This window comes from Rhinopithecus bieti, unplaced genomic scaffold (genome assembly GCF_001698545.2).
Source record: "Rhinopithecus bieti isolate Rb0 unplaced genomic scaffold, ASM169854v2 scaffold_3858, whole genome shotgun sequence".
Classification (NCBI taxonomy): Eukaryota; Metazoa; Chordata; class Mammalia; order Primates; family Cercopithecidae; genus Rhinopithecus; species Rhinopithecus bieti.
The window spans coordinates 1,563,967-1,588,194 of record NW_016804227.1 but is presented as its reverse complement, the minus strand read 5'-3'; the positions used below and the strand labels follow the sequence as shown (position 1 = coordinate 1,588,194).

General features: G+C 40.4%; 1 protein-coding gene across 3 annotated transcripts in view; it reads left to right on the top strand.

Moving 5' to 3' along the window:
- The window catches only part of CTTNBP2 (cortactin binding protein 2), a 174,412-nt gene that overhangs the window by 120,167 nt on the left and 30,017 nt on the right, over positions 1-24,228 (top strand). For all 3 annotated transcript variants that reach the window (XR_001884549.1, XM_017867354.1, XM_017867355.1), the window contains exons 10-14: positions 194-469; positions 2,942-3,037; positions 4,221-4,300; positions 14,749-14,835; positions 14,918-15,017. Coding sequence is in view for 2 of the 3 variants with exons in the window: in XM_017867354.1 (XP_017722843.1) it covers positions 194-469; positions 2,942-3,037; positions 4,221-4,300; positions 14,749-14,835; positions 14,918-15,017 (639 nt within the window). In the remaining variant the exon portion in view is untranslated. The remainder of the gene's footprint in view (positions 1-193; positions 470-2,941; positions 3,038-4,220; positions 4,301-14,748; positions 14,836-14,917; positions 15,018-24,228) is intronic.

The window sequence follows — 24,228 nt, the reverse complement described above, 5'->3', positions numbered from 1 at the left end:
AAAAAAAAAAAAAAAAAAAAAAAAAGTTTACTCTGGTGTAAGAATGTTCAATATAATGTTATTTAATGGAATAAAATAGCTATCCTTTGGTTTGTATTTTTAAATGTTTGTATCTGCTTATTTTATATAATAGTTTTGCATTTTTTTTCTGTCTGGATTTTTTTAACTCCTAATTCTTTTACTCTTCTACCAGATGCTCTTAAAATACCCTTAAGGATTTCAGTGGGTGAGATTGAACCAAGCAACTATGGTTCTGATGACTTGGAATGCGAAAACACAATATGTGCTTTAAATATCCGCAAACAGACATCATGGGATGATTTTTCAAATGCAGTGAGTCAAGCTCTGACAAATCATTTCCAGGCAATCTCTTCTGATGGATGGTGGAGTCTGGAAGACGTGACTTGCAATAACACCACTGATTCCAACATCGGCCTCAGTGCAAGAAGCATACGATCCATCACGCTAGGTATCAGCAGTCCTATGACGAAGAAAAAGTGAAATTTCTGGGTTTATTTATGTTTATGGGTTTCATAACCTGATTCTTAGTTCATTGATTAAGCACATTCAAAGCTTATTGTGGCAGCTGCCGGTGATGAAAAACTTGAGTATTCACAATGTAGCCATTATGTAATGTTGCCTGTTAATATAAAAATGCTTTTATACCTCAAATAATACTGAAAGAGTAAAAAACATGAAAGCCCTTGATGAGGCTTTGTGATTGCACTTGCTGTTCTAGATAAATGCAAGAAACTAAACACCCCACAGCTGCTTGCTTTTGCACAAGTAATGAACACAGCTCAAAATTTGTTCTCAGGTTGACCCAGGAGCACTACTAATAGTGCATTAGTACCTTACCTCCAGGACAGGTTTTCTGATGAAGTCTAGACTTGAAAGAAGCACTTTAATAAAGATATATTCAGTGCTCCTACATGGGATGAATCAGGGTGATAATTGGTTATTTCAATTTGATAGACAGCACAAAACAGATTCCAAAGAACTTAGGAGATTTGCTTTCTGCTGAGCATAGTAAGTTCTCTGTAAATATTAGTTGTCCCTGATTAGTTCCTTTCTTCTTGGTCCAGGAGAACTACCATCTATGGGGAACCTGCTCCTTTGCAAGGACTGTGTTGGGTGCTTTATAAATAGTCCTTTCAATGGTGTCATTTTACAGATAACTGTACAAGATGACTTGCTTAAGGGCACAGAACCAGTGAGCAAAGCAGACAGGATTCAAATCATATTCTGTCTGATAGAAAAGCTTGTATACTTTCAACAGCACCATACTGGAAAAGAATGGTCCAAGGTTGAGGGAAAGGTGGGCGTTTTACCGTTGCTATTTATCTGTCAGATTATTATATCAGAAAGTGTTTTATTCTCTTTACCCATATATGTTTATTTACTTTCAAAACATGTTACTAGTTTTTAGAGAAGAGTATTCATGACAACTTGATTTTATGGATCTTTGGTATGATCATTAAAATTACTATTATTGACTAGGCATGGTGGCTTATACCTGTAATCCCAGTGCTTTGGAAGGATGAGGCAGAAGGATCACTTGAGCCCAAGGGTTCAAGACCAGCATGGGCAACATAGTGAGACCTCATATTTACAAAACAATTTGTTTAAATTAGCTGGGTGCAGTCACATGCACCTGTAGTCCCAGCTACTCGGAGACTAAGGTGGGAAGATCCCTTGAACCCAGGAGTTTGAGGCAGCAGTGAGCTATCATGCAGCCACTGCACTCCAGCCTGAGCCACAAAGTGAGACCCTGTCTCTTTAAAAAAAAAATTATTATAGAATTGTTATAATGTACTTAAAATTGCATTAAGAGATGATTCAGTTCTTAGGAACACATTTTGTCCACACATGAAGTATTACTCAAAATATGGTTCTGGCCCGGGGTCTGATAAACGAAGTCAGTACAGCTGTGTATTGAAGGAAATGGCCCTCCATCAGCCTTTGTTCAGCTAATGTGGAAACTGACAAAGGCAGATGGATATTCACTGCCAACAGATAAGTTTACTTCTGTGAGCAGTGCATGCTAAGGCTTGAGTATTGCAGTGGTCGTGCTAGTCTCAGAGGTATCGAGCACCCTAGTAGCATTTCACATCCAAACATCATTGAGTTTTGTGGATAAAGGGCTTAATTTAGTGCCTTGCTGTAATCACTTCATAATTGGTAATTATTAGTGTTATTATTGTGTGTATGTAAGTGAGTTTGCTGGATGCATAACCTAAGCTACATGAAAGGAACTTCAGGTCAGCAGATAAGCAGAATTACAGGTGGGTGTACATATATATCGGAGGCATGCTGAGAATAGATATTTGGGAATTGATCTGTGGAAGTTAGAGATGAAAACAAATATGTATTACCAGTCACCCCCTAGGGAAGATACTTGTGGAGTGGCACCCTTTCAGAACAAGAGTGAGCAGAGGGCCCACAATGGGAGAAAGCCTGCCTTATTCTGAGCACCTGAAATTATCTACTTTTTTTTTTCTGGAATCTAAAAATTTGCTGGAAAGGGGATCAGGGACCAGATCATAAATGATCTCATATCTCATCCAAAGTGCTTAAGCTTTGAGAAACAAGCATTGGAAGAACCCTGAAACAGTTTTAGATTATGGTCAGCTTTGTTCTTAAGAGCTTAACCCTAGAAATACTTGAGTGGATATATTTGCTTTCTAGATCTCTCCCTGAATCTCTCCTATGGGCTGCTTTGGAGAAGTCTGTAGGTTGAAAGCCTTCCTTTCAACCTTCAACAAGAATTTCATTAGGGAGCTAACCCCTTGTGTGGCCCTGTATGTGTTCCATACGTGCCTTTGACAATGTAAGCTCTAGATTCGTTAGGGTTCTCACAGAGGAGAGCATGTGTTTTACGCTTGTGAGAAAAATCACTCATAAGCTGCCCTTGACATTTTATTTCATTTTTTGGAACTAGGAAATGTGCCATGGTCAGTGGGTCAGAGCTTCACGCAGTCCCCGTGGGACTTTATGAGGAAGAATAAGGCAGAGCACATCACTGTGCTTTTGTCAGGTAAGGATGTCCCTAACTAAGGGAACGTTTAAAGGGTGTTTGCTTCATGGCTGCCTCAGAGCACCAGTTCTTAAATCTTCACATTTCATCCTATGTCTTCTAGCCACGCACATGTGACTTCCACCACTAGGTAATTAGATGTTTTTTGAAATGTTTGATTAAGGGGAGGAAAATTCAAAAGCTATGTTCTTGACACCCGTGGTGATGTCTGTCTGGATCATTGATTCCTGTCATTCTGATTGCATCACTCATTGGAAATAAACCAGAGGCCAAACTGGCATGCTGACAAGAGAATGACAGAGACTGTATTGTGCTTAATAATGCTTATAATGGTACAGGCTAATGTTTAGTGGGCACCTACTATGTGCTAGACCCTGTTGTTTATAGCATAAGTATCAAATCATTTAATTCTCATAACCCAATGAGGTACACATTTCTGCTTATCCTTATTTTATATCCAAGGAAATTGAGGCTCTGAGAGATTGATATTCTTGCCTAAGGTCATGCTACTGCTACGTGGTATAGGAACACTCAATTTCTCAGCCCTTGATGCTAAACAGCTATGGATTTCATCACGTATTTCCCATACTTGGGAATGGAGTCTGAAAATTCAATCTTAACTAATAAATATTTATTTTATTACTTGAACTGGACTTACTGAAGTTTAAAGAAAAGTGTGAGGCCACCCCAGAAAATTGCTTTAGGCCCAAACAATGTATTGAGAGAATGGCAGAACTTGGGGGGAGGGGTGACGGAGTATTGCCAATGGACCTAATGCAGGCCAAGGCCAAAGCTTTCTGAGATTGCAATGATCTATGATAACTTTTACTTATGAACTGTAAAGCATTGAGCCCAGCAATCAGCAGATACTGGGCACAGTGTTGGGACTGGGATCTGGAGGCCCTGGCTGTGGTTGCTGGGAGGTAGGTGGGCATCCCAGGGGGCGGGGGAAGGAGCAGCTGGGAGCTCTTGGGAGGTCAGGAGCAGTGGCAGTTTATCAGCCAGAACAAAGTGTGACAATATTTTCACAACAGAAAGGCACATTGGTGCCTCCTGGCCAAATGTCAGCTCTACCTACATAAGTCAAAAAACACACTTCTCTTTTATGATAGATTCTGTTGTATTTTGATCATTTATATTTAATAAAAGAATGCCCATTTTTCTTCTTTGTCCTTTCCTACAGGTCCTCAAGAAGGCTGCCTCAGTAGTGTGACTTATGCCTCCATGATCCCTCTCCAGATGATGCAGAACTACCTCAGGCTGGTAGGTGGACACTGCTGAGTCGAGGCCTGTATTTCCCATCCTTGCCACTGGAAAACTGGGTGGCCCATTTTTATGTTTAAAGGAGTGCAAGCCCTCCAAACCCACCCTGTGCTCTGACACCATTACCTTTCCCACCAGCCCCCTCTCTGGCAGGCTGCCAATTACATAGTCTGGATGTCTGTCACTGTCATCCGGGTATCTATTGCCTGGATCCAGAGGCCACCTGTGACCTGTGAAGTGTTATAATTTGGGCAGGAGCAGGTTGTCTTCCTTTAACAAGGACTTGATGTCAAGTAAATGATGATCACTATGGAAGGGAATGACCACAAATATTAAGATGTCTTACTATAAATTTTTATGACTTAAAATTGAGTAAAGATGCTAGCATTAGTGAGAAGGTTAATTTGGCCACTTTAACAGAAACCAAATAATTACAGCTTAAATGGGATAGAAGTTTATTTTTCTCAAACATGTAAGTCCCAGCAGGTGAGAGGCCTGGGGAGGGAGAAGTGGCAGGGCGACCTCCCCAGGATCTCAGCACCCTTTCTCCCTGCTCCACTCTTCCCTGGGATGTTGTTTGTGTTGCTTGATCAAAGGTAGTCACCACTCCCACTCCCACTTTCTAGCTGGAAGGAGACAGCCTGGAGGGCAAGCCTTTCCTTTCAGGGGAATTGCAAGTGTCATTCCTGCCCACATCCCATTCAACAGAACTTAAGACACCTGTCGCTGCCTAGCTGGGAAGTAGAACCTTTTGCTGGGCAATCGTGCACCCACCTAAAACCAGGTGGTCTGTTACTAAAAGGAAGAAGAAGAATATGATCATCAAAAGAAAGTAGCAAATTATAAATGTAAAATGGATAAATGTAGTGCTTTGCGTTCATTACATACTTATCACATGCCATGCAATATGCCAAGTGCCGTTATGATTTATTTTATTTATCCTTCAAAACATCCCTATGAGATAATTTCATCCATTTGATACATGGGGAAACTGAACAGAGAGAGGTAAAATGCTCAAAGTCATGCATCTAATAAGTGATGAAGCCAGAATTGTGCAAGTCTCTGATGTGTATGAGATCTATCTAAAACTAATACTACTGGTATAAAACATCAAAAAATAATTTTGCTTGCTGCCTTAATTTAGATGACCTTTTTAAATAAATGAGTTGAAACTATGACCCTTGACAAAAGTTGTTTCCACAGACTGTGAATTGATGCCTTTGTTTTCACTCCTTATGAAAAGAAGTATTCAAAACCATTCCATTGATCATCTAGCCAGGCTCAAAGTTAGGATTAACTGTGGCTGTACCAGCAGCCCCAGTAGCAGAGAAACATTCAAAGCCTCACCATGTAGAAAAGGTGGATTCTCCTAAATCTGATACTTTGACTTCTTTGCTTTACTCTTTGTCCCCCTTCCTGAAAGCATCAAAGTATGTCTGTGATAGGAAGGAGATCTATATCATTACTTGGCTTACATGAAGGTGGAAGGGTGTGATTAACTGGTTTTCAGGAATGTTAGCCTCAGGCTCTCAGTAGAATCAGCTGGTAGAACCACTCCCTTCTCTCCCCTTCCCCATTCTCAGCTTCTCCATACAAGGCAAGGTTCTGACCCAGGGCTTTTCCTTCATCCATTAAGATGATAAAACATAACTGCAAATTAGTGTTGACTAACAAATCTGGAAAATGAAATGTCTGCTAGTCACATTATATGTAAAATATTCCAAGTACACTTATATGTGTGCCCCCTTATACATAAGACATAGTTTTACTACCAGTTAACAGCAAATCAGAGACCAAACCCTGTTGTTAATTCTATTCTGAATTCAGTGAGTGTACATAAAAGGCTTTTTTAATCCAACGATTAACTCTTGAATGAATAAAATAAAAATGTATCACTTATTTCAGCGGTCACTGCAAAATTTAAAGTGACTGAGACAACAATATATCATAATGGTTGTGAATGTTTTCTCTTCCATAAACAATTATAAGCCCCTTAAGAGCATAGGCCCTGTGTTATATATATTTGTGTCCTGTTATTTCAGTTGTTTCACAGCTGTTTATTGAGAGCCTCTTAAATGCAGGTAATGTTTTAGAAACTGAGGATAGAGCTATGTGTAAGACACATTCCCTGGCCTTATAGAGTTTGCCTTCTAGTGGTAAGGAAGGCAGATTTTAAAAAAATCAAATGAATAAATGTATATGTAATGTGATGACCAGCACTAACACAAGTGTGAGGTAAAATAAAGCAGACAAGGAGATAAAGAGTGGGTGGAAGGGGAGGCAGAAAGCACTATTTTTAGATGGCGTTATCAGGAAAGATCTTACTATAGTGACGTTTGGACTGAAAAACAAATGAAGTGAAGGGAGTCACCTTGTGGAGGGTGTTTGAGGTACAGGGAACCACAGATACAAATGTATCTAGGTTGACAGTGAAGTCTGGGAAGTGATCAGAAACTAGATCATGCAGGAATATGGCAAAAAAATTTAATTTTACTCCAAGTGGATAGGAAGCCACTGGGGAAATTTGAGCCAGAGAATGGCATAGCTTCCCAGTTCCACAAATAGCTACAGGCACATTGATGTGTGTTGAATTGTTGGAAATCTGTACAGTAAATATACAAATGTAGTAATAGTTGACTTTGTTTACCTTCAACTTTTATGTTCCGGGGTACTTGTGCAGGTTTATTAAATAAACATGTGCGATGGTGATTTGCTGCACAGATCATCCTATCACCTGGATATTAAGCCCAGCATCAATTAGCGATTCTTCCTGATGCTCTCCCTCCACCCAACCCCCACTGTGACAGGCCCCAGTGTGTGTTGTGCCTCCCACTCCACCATGTGTTCATGTGTTCTCATCATTCATCTCCCACTTATAAGTGAGAACATGGAGTGTTTGGTTTTCTGTTGCTGCATTAGTTTGCAGAGGATTATGGCTTCCAGCTCCATTCATGTCCCTGCAAAGAACATGATCTCATTCCTTTCTATCGTTGCTTAGTATTCCTTGGTGTATATGTACCACATTTTCCTTATCCAGTCTATCATTGATGGGCATTTAGATTGATTCCATGCCTTTGCTATTATACATAGTCCTGTAGCGAACATATGTATGCATGTATCTTTATAATAGAATGATTTATATTCCTTTGGGTGTATACCCAGTAATGGGATTGCTGGGTCACATGATATTTCTGCCTCTAAAAAGAAATGAGGATTCGCGACACTGTCTCCCACAGTGGATGGACTAATTTACACTTCCACCTACAGTGTAAAAGTGTTCCTTTTTTTCCACAACCTTGCCAGCATCTGTTGCCTCTGGACTTTTTAATAACCACCATTGTGACTGGCGTGAGATGGTGTCTCATTGTGGTTTTGATTTGCATTTCTCTAACGATCAGTGATGTTGAGCTTTTTTTCATGTGTTTGTTGGCCACATGAATGTCCTTTTGAGAATTGTCTATTCATGTCCTTTGCCCACTTTTTAATGAGTTCGTTTGTTTTCTTGTAAATTTGTTTAAATTCCTTGTAGACTCTGGATATGAGACCTTTGTCAGATGGATAGATTGCAAAAATGTTATCCCATCCTGTAGGTTGTCTGTTCACTCTGATGATAGTTGCTTTTGAATAGTTAACTTTTTTTGAGCATTTATTATACACCAACCTCTGTTCTAAATATATGGATAATCTCATTTAATCTTTCTGTGAGATAGATATCCCATACAAGTTACATTTTACAAGTAAATAAACAAAGACTCAAAGTAATTTACCCAGCGTCTCCAGCAATTAAATGGTGAGACCCATGGAGTTGAAACTAGCCTTTCTGCCTACTCATGCATGTAATCATAGTTTATTAGCCTAGGTTATTAGCCTATTGATTAAGCATTGCAGTACCAGTAGTTACTATTTATGCAAATATCTAAAATGCATGTGTTAAAACCCTTATGCAGGAAACCACATATAGTGAAGACTTTAAATCAGGATTCTGTTTCTGTTTCTGTTTTTTAAAATGATGTTATTTTAAATACTTTTATTGTTAAAATAATACAAGTACATTTTAAATCTCCACCCTTGATTTAATAGAGGAAATATTCCACCCAATTGAGTTTTGAATCACTAGTAATTTATTGTAATTGTTGAATTTTTTGCATTAACTTAAACATTTCTCTTAACCAGTTGCAATTTTTTGTTAGGTTACTTGAAACCTCGTATAATAATAATTCAGTGACTATGAATAATTATTACATTAGAAAAAATGTTGGAGTTCGATCATCTTGATCTGAGTGCTCCTTTAAAATTAAGACTCTGAATGTCCTGGATGGGATCCTTGACAGATTCTTCTACCTGTTTTTCATTCACTCCAAAATGTGCCGTGCCAGTCATTGAGAATCATCACTAGGAGAGCCTAGTTATTCTCCATCCATTCCCAAAATAAATTCGCTACTTTCCCATAAAAATAAGGTTGTAAGTGATGGTTATGTGTCTAAGACATCCCACAACCCTGGTAGCAGAGGGCCAGCTCTAGCCTGATCTTTCTCAGGGAAGGGAGGAGCAAGCCTGGGTGAGGTCCTAGTGAAAGTGGGAAGCAGCCGGTTGCCTGATATGAGGAAGAGGTGGCTCTACCACCAGTGGAACATTTGGCTTCCACGGCAATAGTGGAAGAGGATCCTGGGCAGTAAGTGTCAGCCCAGAAAAGGTCTAAAGCAGAAAAACTTCATGAATTCCAGAGCTGGCTGACAAGGGAGCAGTTATGTCTAAAAGTTCCATCTTATAGTTTTACGTTTTTAAAATAGCTGTAATACCCAAATTATTATGTCTGTATCAATAAATGGGGACCTGTCTATATTTGAAGTTAGTAACCAAGTCTGCTGTGTATGTGAACTGTAATTTCTCTTAGATTCCTATTACTCTTATACCTATTCTTTAAAAGGGACTTCAGCAAATGATTAAAATGCTCTCTACCATGAAGAATTCCAGTTTTTTGTATTCCAAATGCTGGATGTACCAATATTGTTTGAGGAAATTTTATGTTAATGAATAGACCGTAATTGTGTCATCAGTGGCTCTAAAGTCACAAGTAAATTAGCTATTTAAAATCAGGTGTCAGATGTGGGTGGAATGAAATTTGTAGCTATAGAGCATGTGATTTTAACGATCCCAATTTTACTGGCTCTATAGTGCCCTTTTATTTTTCTTTTCTGTTTAGTCAGCACAAGCTGGCCTGGAACTGTCTCTGGACAGAAGCTTCTTTTCCTCGGACTATGTATGACAAGTGAAACTCCAAACAAAACTTAGGATTTATTGCTTTAAAATGCCACAGCTCTGCAAACACATTACAGGTGCCACATCAACAGTAGTGGAGATCACAGCTCTTCTGGTAAACCCCATTCTGCAGGAAAGCATTGTGGAGGGAAAAAAAATAGAGATGCATGGTCTATTGTTGAGGTCACTTGTTTCCATTTAATCCAGAATCTGTTTGGCTCACAAAGCACTAATTGACATGTGATGAGCTTCCTGAATAGTCTGTGAAGACACAAGAATAAAAGGGATTGGTACCAATTGTGATAATGAGGCCAGTGTCCCTTTACCAATAAGCAGAAATGCCACACTATAAATGTGCACTTAGGGGATAATTCTGGTAACCGCAATTAAGACTGTAATTTTAAAAGTTTTGTTTGATCTTGTTCAAAGAACAGATCTCCTTTCAATACAATTAGAATATTTATACCCCTCTTTCCCCAAAAAATCTGCCTGTGTATCTATCTTTAGAGCCCTCTGCTGGAAGCATGGAGTATATATATTCATTATACCCAAGATTTTGATATTTGGAGAAAGATAATATAACTTCAAAACAATATGTAATGTCTTAGCAAAGCTTTGCATGTTCGCCCCAGTTCTGATAGAGTAACAGGTTCCCAGTAATTGAGCGATTTTTGTTGTTGTTCAGAATTTAAATGGTAACCAACGCGACTATATCATTTGATGAGATAACAGAATACCATTTATAAAAAATTGGTAATACCTGAAATGAAGAGAAACCTACTAATGAAATGCATGCATTAAAATGTATGAATGATCTGGAAGTATATCCATTTGTTTTTCTCTTTACCTACCTAATTCACTTATTTATTTATATTTCTACTTTATCCCATGAAGGACTTTAGACTATATAAATGCAAAGGGCTTACTTCTAGTGAATGGCCTTTTCAATGAAATTTTAAATTGAATGTTTCCTGCATGTGTTTCCTAAAAACCTACAGTCTGAGAACAAATGAAGTGTTGAAACTAAAGACAGCTCCTTTATGAAACTGGGTCTCTTTATGTTATTTGATTCCAAAATCAATCTTAAGAAAGTATAGGCAGTTTGACAGGGTGGCCATAATGAATAGAGCACTCTTGTTTTCAGAAGTGAGACAAGATTAAATAGCCACGCTAGTTGAAAAATCTCAGGGGTAAATCTTGAAAATCTTTAGCCTGTTTATTTTCAGTAAATCTTAAAACTCGGTATCCTGATTCACTGGTGTGAAACAATCCATGACTTGTGAAAAAATATTCTACCCAATAAATCATAGCAATTTGGGATTAATTTAGAAAGCCCAAGAGCTCTGGTTTAAAATTGCGCCTGGCTAGCAAATTGTGTACGTAATACACAATTTCCCACTAAAGTACTTTTGAAAATTGGCAAAACCTCACAGTCACAAAAAAATAGAACTGAGGTCTCTCTTTGGCAAGAATCTGGAAGCATTTTCTACTCTCGTTAAGAGTAATAGAGTATTAGGCCCACTTATGTGAGGCCTACCTGAAATTAGGCAGGAAATCATTATGATCATTCCCCTACCATTTTCCTGGTGGTTTAAAAAAAAAAAAAAAAAAAGATTTATACCAGTTAGAAAATTGGGCATTTATCCTTTACTGCATAGTCTCTGCTTTTTGCAGCACTATGATATTCTCCTCCACTCCCAGGAGGCCTTTCCACATCCGTCTGAAGACTGCGGATCCTAGAAATACCTGGACAAAAAGTTGGTGGGGATTAGTGAAACTGTGCTACATCCTAGGAGGTAGATTCTCCATAAGCACTCAGCAGGGATGGAGACAGGAGCTGCTGGGCTGTGGCGCTTCCTGGGACTATGGTTTACCCTCATGCAGCAGGAGTTCATTCCACTGCAGCCGTTGCTAGACCCAGGAGTTTAACCAGCAATTGCAGACACCAAGTTTTCATCCACCCACTGACCCAAGAAGGAGATTCAGCCACCCAATTTGTGGACAGTGAGTGAAGCCAGTGGTGGTCCACACATCCTGCTTTCCTGCAAAATTCTTCCTCTGGTTTCATAGCACATAAACAAATAATAACAAAATAACCGTATACCTATGGAAGAATACTGCAGATCAGTTTTCAGTCTGCAAACTCAGGGAAGAAAACACCCTTAAAATTATTTGCTAGTGTCTTAGTCCATTCAGGCTGCTGAAACAAAATATCATAGACTAGGTGGCTTATAAACAACAGAAATGTATTTCTCACAGTCCAGGGTATGGAAAGTTCAAGATCAGGGTGCCAGCAGATTCAGTGTCTGGTGAGGGCCTGTTTCCTAGTTCATAGATGGCACCTTCTCACTCAATCCTCAAGTGGTGGAAGGGGCAAGGGGTTCCCCTTAGCCTCATTTATAAGGGCACTGATCCCTCCTCACAACCCCAACTCCTAATACGATCACCTTGGGGGTTAGAATTTCAACATATGAATTGGGACCAGGGGAAGCAACACAAACATTTTGACCACAGCAACTAGGAAAAACAGAAAAAGTTGGGAAAATTATGTTCTTTGTCTACAGAATGCAAGGTGGTAGACTATGAAAGCAGAGCAAGAAAGTCATAGTAGAGTCTGGGCTTAGATTACAAGGAAAAGTTTAGGAGATGGATGAGGTAAGGAACTATAAGAACAATTGAAAATGCAATGGCATAAAGTTGCACTTGACTGTAGAGAACAGAAGTGAGATCGTGAATATTCTTTTGTGTGTTGTGCAAGACTAACTTGAGGAGCTCTCAATGCAAAGAGGACAGAGCTATAACGGTGAGGTAAGATGACATACTCGCAGAAAACAGAGAACTTAAGCATTATAGGTGTTCATTATAAAGAGAACTAGAAGAGGAGAAATTACCAAAAAATTGGGGGAAATTTTCCAAATCCAAAAAAGTTCTGACTATGCATATCAAAAGGACGTACCATGTTCCATTTAAGATTGGGAGAAAGAGGCTATAACTAGACATATCTGGGCAACATTTTTTAATGACAAGTACAATCTGTATATCGCCCAGGCTTCCCCATCTCATAAGTATAAATGAAAACGTATTATTCTTTAGTAATTATGTATTATTTAATAATAATGTACCCTGCAGACTTGTGGCCCCATTGCCTTACTGCCTAGAGACAGAACCTCAGCAGCACTTTCTAGGGTATTCTTTCCTGTGTCTCTGGGGAAGTTCCTGCTCCAGGTTTGGTCCCTGCCTGCACCTCTACCCTAAGCCTTTTATTGAAGGCATACTAATAATTGAATAGTATTCCAACTCAGAGAATATTACTGGAGGCTACCAGACATGATGTCTTTCAGAGCCTAAAACCCAGTCCCAAGCCCAACATCAAGGAGACCCTTACAGGATCACTGCCCCCTTAGCTCATGGTCTGACTCCTGGTGGTCATGCCTGGCTTTCCTCCACTTCCCAGAAGTGCTCACCAACTTTCCTTAGTCTCCTTAGAGTCTAAACCTCATGTCTTTTTTTTTTTTTTTTTTCCTTGAGACAGAGTCTCGCTCTGTTGCCCAGGCTGGGGTATAGTGGCACGATCTTGGCTCACTGCAACCTCCACCACGCAGGTTCAAGCGATTCTCTTGCCTCAGCCTCCCAAGTAGCTGGTATTACAGGCGCCTACCACCACAACTGGCTAATTTTTGTATTTTTAGTGGAGATGGGGTTTCACCATATTTGCCAGGCTAGTCTCGAACTCCTGACCTCAAGTGATCTGCCCTCCTTGGCCTCCCAAAGTGCTGGGATAAAAGGCGTGAGCCACCACACCCGGCCCAAAACTCAAGTCTTAAAGGCCCTGGGTAAGGAAAAAGTTACCTCATCTCTTACGCTAAGAGCTTTTCTTCAAGCCTTCCTTTTATATCCCACAATCTGCCTCCCTGTAATGATGGACTGGGGCATATTTACTATCTTCACAGAAGTCCATCCCAGCTACCATAAAGGATGGGCCTTTTCCTGTGATCTCAAAGGGACAACCTCATCAGAGTACAAGAGAGAGACAACACAGAGATATACACACACGTTCTGACATTGTCCTGTTCTAGATTATAGAGAGAACAAATTCAAAACTCCCATTAAGTCTGGGTGGCTCAATCGTCACATGTGAGCAATATCAGTTGTATCAGTTAGGTTAGAGCCTCACCTGTCCAAGTCCTTTCCTGCAAGACCTGCTTTCCATTAAGAAAGCTTCTCCCAAGCCTGTGTGCTGGGCAGGGGCAGGGGTGTCTGCCCTCAAATGACAGAAGTAGGAGGCTGACTTTCCTCTCCACATTTTTCTCAAGATATCGCTGCCTTTGCCCTGTGTAGATGATAACTGTCTTTCCATCCAAATGCTTGCTGAATCTCCATGTTCTCGGGCGAGGTATCCTTATACACGAGGATGAAGGTTAAAAAAAAATCCATAAGCATCCAGGCAGGAGAATTTCTTTTTGACAAAGCAAATGTGATCCATCTCCACCTAGATTTCTTTAAAACACTCAATTCCAGAATGGAATAATATATAAAGTTGATCTGAGTTTTATACTCATCAAAACATCTTTTACCTAAGAAGTCAACACAAAGACATTCTCTGATATATAACAGCTATAAAAAGATTACACTCACATACCCATCTTTTAAACATACACACACACACACAGCCACTATGCGAAGAAAAAACTGGAAGGAAACAAAAATATTTACGGTGACTGTGGGCGCTGACACTCAGTAATTTTTTATTCTTCTTTATATTTACCAAAATTTCCATAATGAAATGCATTACTGTTGTAACCACTAAACAGCTAAATAAGCATTGACAAAATTCCACATAAAGAACATCTGCAAAGGATAATATAGGAAAAGTTACAGAATTTCTGGAAGGGACAAAATGAACTTGGAACTGTGTTTCTCAGCTACCCTGCTGACCTTCGCTGTAGAAAATAGAGGGGAAAAATGTGTTTTTTTATAAAGTGTCAGCTCTTGCTAAGTACCTTTTGCCCATGTTTCACATTCAAATGAGAGTACACGTGTCCAGTGAAAAAAACTAACCTCTAAAATATTGTTTTTAATCTTTTGAAAGTATGAGGACAATCAAAAAAGAATTCCACACTTGTGTACCACTTTTTTTCTCTTCCCAACTTAGCATCTTCACCCTAGGTCTCTTCTTGGTTTGTTAATAGGTTGAGCAATATCATAATGTCATTTTCCATGGCCCAGAAGGAAGCTTGCAAGACTACATAGTACATCAGCTTGCACTCTGCCTGAAGGTATTGATTACTTGTATACCATCTCCTTTTCTTTGAAAATTGGCAAGTGTGTAGAACTAATCACCCAATTTTCTTATCACAGCACAGACAAATGGCTGCGGGATTCTCCTGTGAAATAGTGAGAGCTGAAATAGATGCTGGTTTTTCCAAGGAACAGCTGCTAGACCTGTTCATCAGTAGCGGTAAGAACATTTCAGCAAATTGACTGTGATAACCTAAAGGCGTGCTCTTCAATGATGCCATTACAAGGAAATACACTGTGTTGCTTGGGGATACATTTAAGATAACTTTAATTCAGCAGCTGTGGTATAAACACTTGCACAAATTATCTTCGTGTGCATATTATTGCATTTGTTGAGCATCCTGCATTTTTTTCTTCTTTTTGTTATCTTTTGTTATTAATCATTAATTGTTGCTAACATACTGTCTTACTGGCACTAGTGGTATACCAAGGGAGGAGGTGGTAGGAGCAGTTCGCCCTAGCTGGACTAGGTATCACATCTTTGATGCTGTTTAGAATTGCTGGAGCATAGTGGTGATACACAGCAGATCAATTTTTTAGTAAATTTGATTAGTCATAAATTCTCTACAACCAATACATCCCTTAGTGCTGCACCTGGGACCAACCGCTTTCTCTACCTCACTCTTGCTATGCCATTGACCAGCACTTAGTGAAATACATCACATGCACTAATTAACTCATTCAGTCTCCACAAAAGCCCTATGCAAGTAGGTATCATCATTTCTACTTTCAAAGGTGGGGAAACGATCACAGAAAGGTCCAATAATTTGCCACAGCTATGTAGTAGCAGCCCCAGGATCAAACATGTTTATTAATGTAATGTTATTAATGAGTTTTCAATCTTAGGCTCCAGGGTCTAATACCCCAAGCTTCATCACAGGTGGAACTAGCATTACCCTGTATTGTATACTGTAGAATAGCATAACTAGTGACTCTGACACAAAACTGAAATGGACCAGGCTTTAGTCTCCTAGGGCTCAAAGCCACAGAGACCCCTGGGGAAGGGGCGAAGGAAGCAGTTGTAAGATTGGAGGATAGGTTGAAATGCAAATTCAAAATCTCTTTATTGGGGAGGGGTGTTTCTGTGTCTTGTGGCCAGGGCAAATGTAGACCAGGCTTAGGAAGATAGAAATTACCTGTGCTTTTTTTTTTTTTTTTTTTTAAGACAGGGTCACTATGTCGCCCACGGTAGAGAGTGCAGTGGCGTGATCTCAGCTCACTGCAGCCTCGATTTCTGAGGCACAAGCTAACCTTCCACCTCAGCCTCCTGAGTAGGTAGGACTACAGGCACGCGCCAGCACTTCCAGCTGATTTGTGTGTGTGTGTATTTTTTGTAGAGAAAGAATGTGCCATGTTGCTCAGGCTGGTCTTGAACTCCTGAGCCCAAACAATCTGCCTGCTTTGGGTCTCCCAAAGTGGCGGGATTACAGGCGTGACCCACCATGCCTAGCCAGCACTTTCTAAGTCAACAGATGAATAGATAAAGAAAATATGGTACATTTACACAATGGAGCACTATTTGGCCATAAAAAAGAATGAGATCCTGTCATTTGCAACAACACGGATGGAACTGGAGATCATTATGTTGCATGAAATAAGCCAGGCACAGAAAGACAAACATCACAGGTTCTTAATTGTTTGAGGGATCTGAAAATCAAAACAATTGAATTCATGGAGATAGAGAGTAGAAGGATGGTTACCAGAGGCAGGGAAGGGTAGTGTGGGGTGTTGCGGGGGGGTAGGTCAGGGTGGTGAATGGGTACTGAAAAAAATAGAAAAAATGAATGAGACCTATTGTTTGATAGTGACTATCGTCAGTAACAATTGTACCTATAGTCAGTAATAACTTAATTGTACATTGTAAAATAACTATAAGAATGTAATTGGATTGTTTGTAACACAAAGGATAAATGCTTGAGGGGATAAATATGCCCCATTCTTCATGATGTGACTATTTCACATCGCATGCCTGTATCAAAACACCTTGTATACACACAAATATATACACCTACTATGTGGCCACAATTTTTTTAAATTTTTTAAAAAAGAAATGAAATTAAGAGGCAGGTTTAGGGAAGCACTGAGGATTTCACTGAGTATACCACAAACCTAGAAGCACATTTTAGAGGCAGGAAAATCCCAGTAGAATCTGAATATCACTGTACTACACAGGCCAGTCTTGGGCTAGAAATTAGTGACAGCTACAGAAAGCTGTTTTTTCTGATAATGTTACTAATCATAGCTAACATTTTTAAAGCTCTTACTCTGGTAGGCCCTATTCCTTTTTTTTTTTTTTTTTTTTTGAGACAGAGTCTCACTCTGTCACCAGGGCTGGAGTGCAGTGGCACCATCTCACTGCAATCTCTGCCTCCCTGGTTCAAGCGATTCTCCTGCCTCAGCCTCCCAAGTAGCTGGGGCTACAGGCGCTCACCACCACACAAAAAAATTTTTGTGTTTTTAGTAGAGATGGAGTTTCACCATGTAGGCCCTATTCTAAACACTGCATTTATTAACTCACAACTTTCTGAGGCAGATACAATCCCATCCCTGATTTATAAACATGAAAACACCTGAGAAAAAAGTTTACGTGTCCTGCCCAAAGATCCCATGGAAGAACATAAAATGGAACTCAAATCCCAGCATTCCAGCTTCTAAGCCTGACCTTAATCACTACTGGCCTTAACGCCCCAGTGCCAAAATATGTTTTTTCCCTGTTATCTAACAAAAGTCTCCCACAGTTTTTCAACTTTCAGTCTCGCTTCTTCTCAAAGTAAGAAGCTAAAGTATTTTGTGCTCACGCTATGAGAGTAGATAGCAACCACAGACTGAATTCTGCTCTAAGCTTAGAGAGCTAAGAAAACTGGAGTGCAATGAACAAGATCATGAAGGATGCAAAGGTGACCAACTCAGCATTTCTAGATCTATGGTGGGCATCTTCTTAAAAAGAGCTCCTCTTCCTAATTTCCCAGTTTGGAGAGTGGCCCATGTCTCTTGGCTCCCACGCTGGAAACTCAGATTTCACTGGCAGGCTTGAAAACCTCAATGCCCCCAAGTAACAACAAGCCACAGGAAGAGGTGAAGCAGGCTGGGCGGGGCTGCAGGGAGAGGGAGGCATGCGCGCATCTCTAGGAGGGACAACCAGCTATTTGTTGTTGACAGAATTGTAGGTCCAAGGTTGTCAGGTCTTGTGACTTTTAGGAAGAAGCCAGAAATCCAGGTTTTATGTAAAACTTTGGGGTTTTGTTCTTTCAATATTGCTAACTATTCTAATTTTTAAAAGCAAATGAGAACTGCATGGAACCCCAGTTGCTCTCATTTGTGGGCCCCTCACCCTCGTCCCACAGTCCATGGTCACATCCTGCTCAATCTGCTTTTTAAAATCCATTTCCATCAGCACCATATTACTTTATGCCCCGCTTTCCTGGAACTCCTAGCTTTTACGTAAACAGTTTTCTGTCTCTTGTTTCTCCTCCCTGAACATTCTTCACAGGCCAGCAGACCTCTGATTAAAATCCCTGTGATTTCTGCCCCTCCCCATTTCTGCCCCTCTCCATTGCCCAGTGCACCAGGTCAATGCTGTTCAAGGCCTTCTCTTGTGGGGCATTCATCCACCCAGTTTGCTGATCTGACCCTTTTAACATAGATACCCATGCTCCAGCAGAATAGGATGTTTCTTCCCTATACGTCCTTTGCTTTTCCACTCTGCATGTCTTTGCTCATACTGCAGCTCCCACTAGAATTAAGGAGTAAACATGTAAACGCCTCTCATCCCACAGACACCATGGCTACCACGTGACTGGTGTGATGCAGAGTAGTCTGTTATATACTAGTGATTAAAATAGACACAGTCTCTGCCCTTCTGGAAACTATAGAAAAAGCCTCTGTTGAAATACTTTAAGGACACCTCAAATGAAGCTGCTGTGATTCACTCCTTCTGGTAAACAGCAGTGGACTTTATTTATACTTCTGGGCCCCACCCAACTGTATGTCAAGGCAATGAGGGTATTATTTGGGGTTTTGCCTTGTCCCACACATGTTATATGATGATCTCCTTGAAGGCTTGCACTTTAACTTATTCTTCTCTTAGCTTGTATATAAATTGTCAATAATTATTTGTTGAAAGAATTGGTGAATTTTCTGATGCAATAGCATAGGCAAAGAAAAAGAATTCTTAGTTCAATTCAGGTGGCAACAAGTAGAAGAACTTGCTTAGAGTCAAGGTAGAAAGAAGTAAGATTAGAGAGACAGGCATTGATAAGGGAGTCATTGATGACTGGGCACAAAGAATAATTTGGATTTTAAAAAATGAAGTGTTTGAACAATAGACTAAGGACAAAAATAACTACACTCTAGATTTAAGAAGGAAGAGTAGGAAATGGTATGTTTTCTCCAAATACAGAATAAAAATCTTTCTATACCCTTCGTATCACATGACTGTGATTTGGTAAGGAGGCTGTGACTGCATATTATAATTGGGTCAAATATTCCTCAGTACAAGGTATGGAATTGGGTTAGTAAGACAGATACTTTTTAAAATTGCAAATGATCGTAAGCAGTAAAGCAGAAAAGAAAATTCATACAGAAGGATTTTTATTCTGTATGTAGCTTAGTAACTTATAAGTATCAATATCTTTCTTCACTTTTTAATAATAAAACTATGATACAAATACAAGGTTCATCTGCTAAGACCTTGACTGCAGTTGCCCAAGTTAGCAAGGTGAGCATTATCACTTCCTGTCTGCCTCGCTCCCCGTATCTAGGCAGTCCCGAAACTCTGTGGTATCTGCTTCCTCTATCTCCTCCTCCTGCTCTCCATTTCCCCCTATCACCTATTATTTCTTGTTCAAGGCATTGTGGAGGCCTCATCATTAACCTTTTGTATTTGCTCTGGTCTCACTCCCTCCATGGGCCCTCCGTAAGGCATCTGGGGGCTCACTGGAGGATACAAAACCATTCAGACAGTTCCCTGCTGTTATACTCCCAAGGCTCCAGAATGAAAGCTAAAGCTCTCAGAATCTACATCAGGAACATTGTTGACTGGCCTCTCATCCTTGCCCTGCCACGGTTCACCCTCATCTCCTAAAACCCACTCTCCCTCCACTGCCGTCCTCTCAATAGGACCCATGCTGTGGGCTGGAGGCTGATGAAGACATAGAGGAGAATTGGAAACAACAAGGACACCAGAGACTTCAGAGCAGTGCAGGGGAACTCCTGCGAGCCAGGGGGAAGGATCCATCGACAGGAGTGTCGTCAGTTCTTTCACTGTGCGGAAAGCATGCAGCAGGGAATGATCCTTCAGTCAAGGGGCGATGGATGAGGCCACAGAGTAGAGAAGTCAGAGATCTGGATGGAGGAAAGGAGTGTTTTAGGCTGTTCCACTCAAGCGTTTAGAATAATGAGCATATAGGGATTATCTACCAGCTACTCTCTTTTTTCACCAAGGAATTAAAGTGGTCAAATGATAAGTACCACAACTGAAGAGTACACTGATTCCTGAGGTATTCTACATGTACTCCTGATGGTTAACCTTATTTTCTCTAAAGAGAGAGCCTTAAACTACATGGATTGAACGGGGTGAGAATGCTGAAGTTCTATCTTCCACTGAGCACAGCACACATTGCTTTGTGTGTTCCTCTCTACGATGCTGTAGAAAAAAGCCAGGGAACAGTCACAGAAAAGAGTTAAAGAAGGGTGTGAACAAAAAGGAAGAAATGAAGAGTAGCAAAAGTATTTTAAATAATTGGCTTTAAGACTCTAAAACTTAAATAGAGATTAAAACGGTGCCAATGAAGAAAATAATAGAGAACAAAAGACCATTTCAAAGAAAACGACACAGCACTTTTCTAGCATAAATTACTTTGTGTTTATTTTAAAATAACATTTCCTTCTCATATTCCCTTTCTTGAGAGAGGGTCACGTCATATGACTCTGTTATTTGGTAAGGAGGCTGTGAATGCATATTCGAATTAGGTCAAATTTCTCCCCAGTATAAAGTATGGACTTGGGTTAGCAAGATGATACTTTTAAAATTACAGTGACTGTAAACAGTAAAACAGAAAAAAAATTAAAGACTAGAAGGGTATTTTAAAGTAATACTTTGAATTTTCAAGGGAACTTTCCTTTGTAAAAGTCATGAGGATAGGATTGCTGTAATAACAATAGGAGACTATGACAACTGGAGTCTCCAGAAATGAGTTTACCTCCTTGGACCCTGCATCCCTGGAGACTCTTTAAAGACTTGTCCTGTGCTTCCCACTGGGATTCTCAGAACATCGTTCCTCCAGAGCCGGGGTTTAAGGGCACGTGGAAAAGAGGGGCTGTTTTCTATCCTCAAAGGGGAGATTATAGACTTGGAGTCAGTCACCTAAGACACAAAGCTGTTTGGGTTTAGAAATACAATATGCTAATTATTTTAAACTGGTAAGTTTGGCTGCAGAATTCACTCTCTGGGACTTTTAATATAAGGATGTACAAAACTGGGATGTAGCCCTGAGCCTCACAAAGACAGTGTCCAGTTAAAATTACCAACCTGCAGGAGAGGAGGAGCAGGGCCGAGAGAGACTATAAAGTTGGAAGAAAACGGTCAAAAGGGCAGACTGGTTTCAGAAATAGTGTTTTGAAGTAGCACAAAGCAAAGGGAATTCAAATGGCTGACTTTTGGCCATAGGTAGAAAGAACCGTGCAGCTGTAACATGGGGTGTGTGGCCTTCTCGCACCTCTCCATAAGCCCTGATCAGACACTGGGTAATCCTTGAAACTGTAATGAGTTCCTGCTTCTGTGGCTGGTTAATATTTTAGACCTGAAACTATGCAGAATAACCTGAACTAGACACATACTATTTCTCAACTAAAATAAAATTCACCTTTGCCCCACCTTGACTAAGGATGTTGAACTTAAGTGGTCAGATGGAAAAGTAGGTACTAATGAAAACTGAGGCGATGAGGCAAGTAAATGAAGACAAAGCTTTTCCCCAAAGAAACTTGTGCTGTTTGACCCTTGATTGCTACTTCGTGGGAGACCAAGACAAAGATGAAGTGGAAAGATAACCCAGTGGTTATGTATAGCAACCCTTCCCCTTTTGTCTAGGGCACAAACTGTCCATTGAATGTGAGATGTATTAGGTCATTAGCAATACAGTCTTTGCTTGTGGACCCAGGAGAATGAGCATATTTCCTCCTTCCAGGAGACCCCAACATGCCTGAAAAGTCATTTATTTTATCTCCAGCGTGGATCCTTCCTCGATGCCCTCACCCTCATGCCCCACCGCCTGCTGGGCATCAGAGAATGCATCAAACACATCAAGCCTGAAGCATAACCCATCACCACCACCTCCTCCCCAAGTACGTGCGTGGTCATCTGCTCTCTGCCTCCATTAACCGCTCAGCCTCTTCTCTGGTGGAAACCTCAGAGTTGTCTCCAGTATTTCCTCTCTGCCCGCTCTCAATAAGTCAACCACTGAGATGTACTGATTCGGTTTCAAAATGCCTTTTCATTCTGTGCCTTGGTCCTGGGTGAGGCTCCCATCATCTCTTTCCTTAACCATAGCAGTAAGAGTCTAGGTGGTGTGTTCTCCTATTTCTTTCCTCATCGGCCAATTCTCTGTACCAGCGAGGATCTCAGAGCAGGAGTCAAATCCTGTTTATCCCCTATTTAAAGATTTCCACTGATTCCCAGAACCGGTAGCTCCCTCCCAAGAAGACATTCTGGGTCTTCTACTTTTCATGTTTGGCTTGGTCCTGAGGCTTCCTGTCAGCAAAGCTCGCCCCTGGTTGCACGTTCTAGTCACTAGGGAGCTTTTACGAAATGCCAATGTCCCAGGCCCAACACAGCTTAATTAAATCAGAATCGCTGAGAATCACTGGGGATGGGTCCAGTGATTTCTGCAGCTCAGGACAAAGATGCAGCCTGCCTTCTGCAGCTGTGACTGCTGGGCCCCTGCCACTCCTGTGGCTCCATCCCAAGTTCCCAGCCCTGGCCCAACTTGCCATATGGATCAGCTTTGAGCTCATCATGATGTCTCTTTGTAACTATTCTGACCTTGAGCTGATGCCCTATTCCCTTCTAGAATTGAGTCCTGCCCAGCCTCCATTCTTTGGCCAGTGCCATTTCTTAAACTTAGTTTAAAATGCTGGCCAGATGCGGTGGCCCACACCTATAACCCCAGCACTTTGGGAGGGCGAGGCGGGTGGATCACGAGGTCAGGACTTTGAGACCAGCCTGACCAACATGGTGACTCCCCTTCTCTATTAAAATACAAAAAAAAAAAAAATTAGCCAGGCATGATGGCGTGTACCTGTAATCTCAGCTACTTGGGAGGCTGAGGCGGGAGAATCACTTGAATCCGGGAGGTGGAGGTTGCAGTGAGCCGAGATTACGCCACTGAACTCCAGCCTGGGTGACAGAGCAAGACTCCGTCTCAAAAAAATAAGTAAAATGCTACATACCCCAGTTAGAATGAGTCACTTCTGGCATGCCATAGCACTCAGCATGCAGTACCTGTAGCAAAGAGGCATTGAATAAACATTTGTTGAAATGCAAGGAAATATTCTTTCCTTCAGATACATTCTGGCTGGCTGCAGCAGCTTCAGAGCCACTTAAACTGGCAACGCACTTAACACAAATCAGGGAAAACTGGAGACCTTCAGTCCTCAGTTACAGAAAACCAGATACATAAACCATCAATCCTGTGTGTTTTTTTAAATCACTGAATTAAAATGTTTGTTAGTTTTCCGTTGTCGTTTTAACCAACTATGGATTTCTCATATTTCCACAATACATCTATTTCTGAAATAATATTTGAACCCAAAGAAACATAGAATTTTAGCATTCTTTACCGAACAGCTGTGTTGAAAGTGATCTGACACACACTAGATGCTAGTGTTAACAGCCCTCCACAAGTACAGCTGGATTGAGAGGTGGCTATGATTGTTTCTAGCCTTCTAGTTTTGAATTTTCATAGCATCCAGAAAAGCCATTTCTGTCTGAGAAGAGACTCATTTACAATGTTCAAGGAGCTCTTTTGAAAGTGAAAATGCATTGTGTCTATAGTAACAAGAAGGAATTGAGAATATACTATCATGAATATTTGTAAAAGTAGACTATTTGGTAATGTTACTCTCAAGTATCTTAAACTGGTCTCTTTTCAAGGTTGATTTGACTAAAACTGTGGCATCTTAGAATCTTCAAGAAACTAAAGTGATTTTATTTTGTAATTGATTAGTATATGGGAAGTGCCATATATAATACATTTTAACTAAAATATTAATAGTTTTGCTTAGTAGGTGCCAGGTACTGTTTTAAATATGTTTTGTGCCCTTATTCATTTCCTATGTATAATATTAATTTTTTATTTGCTTTTCCAACTTTCATT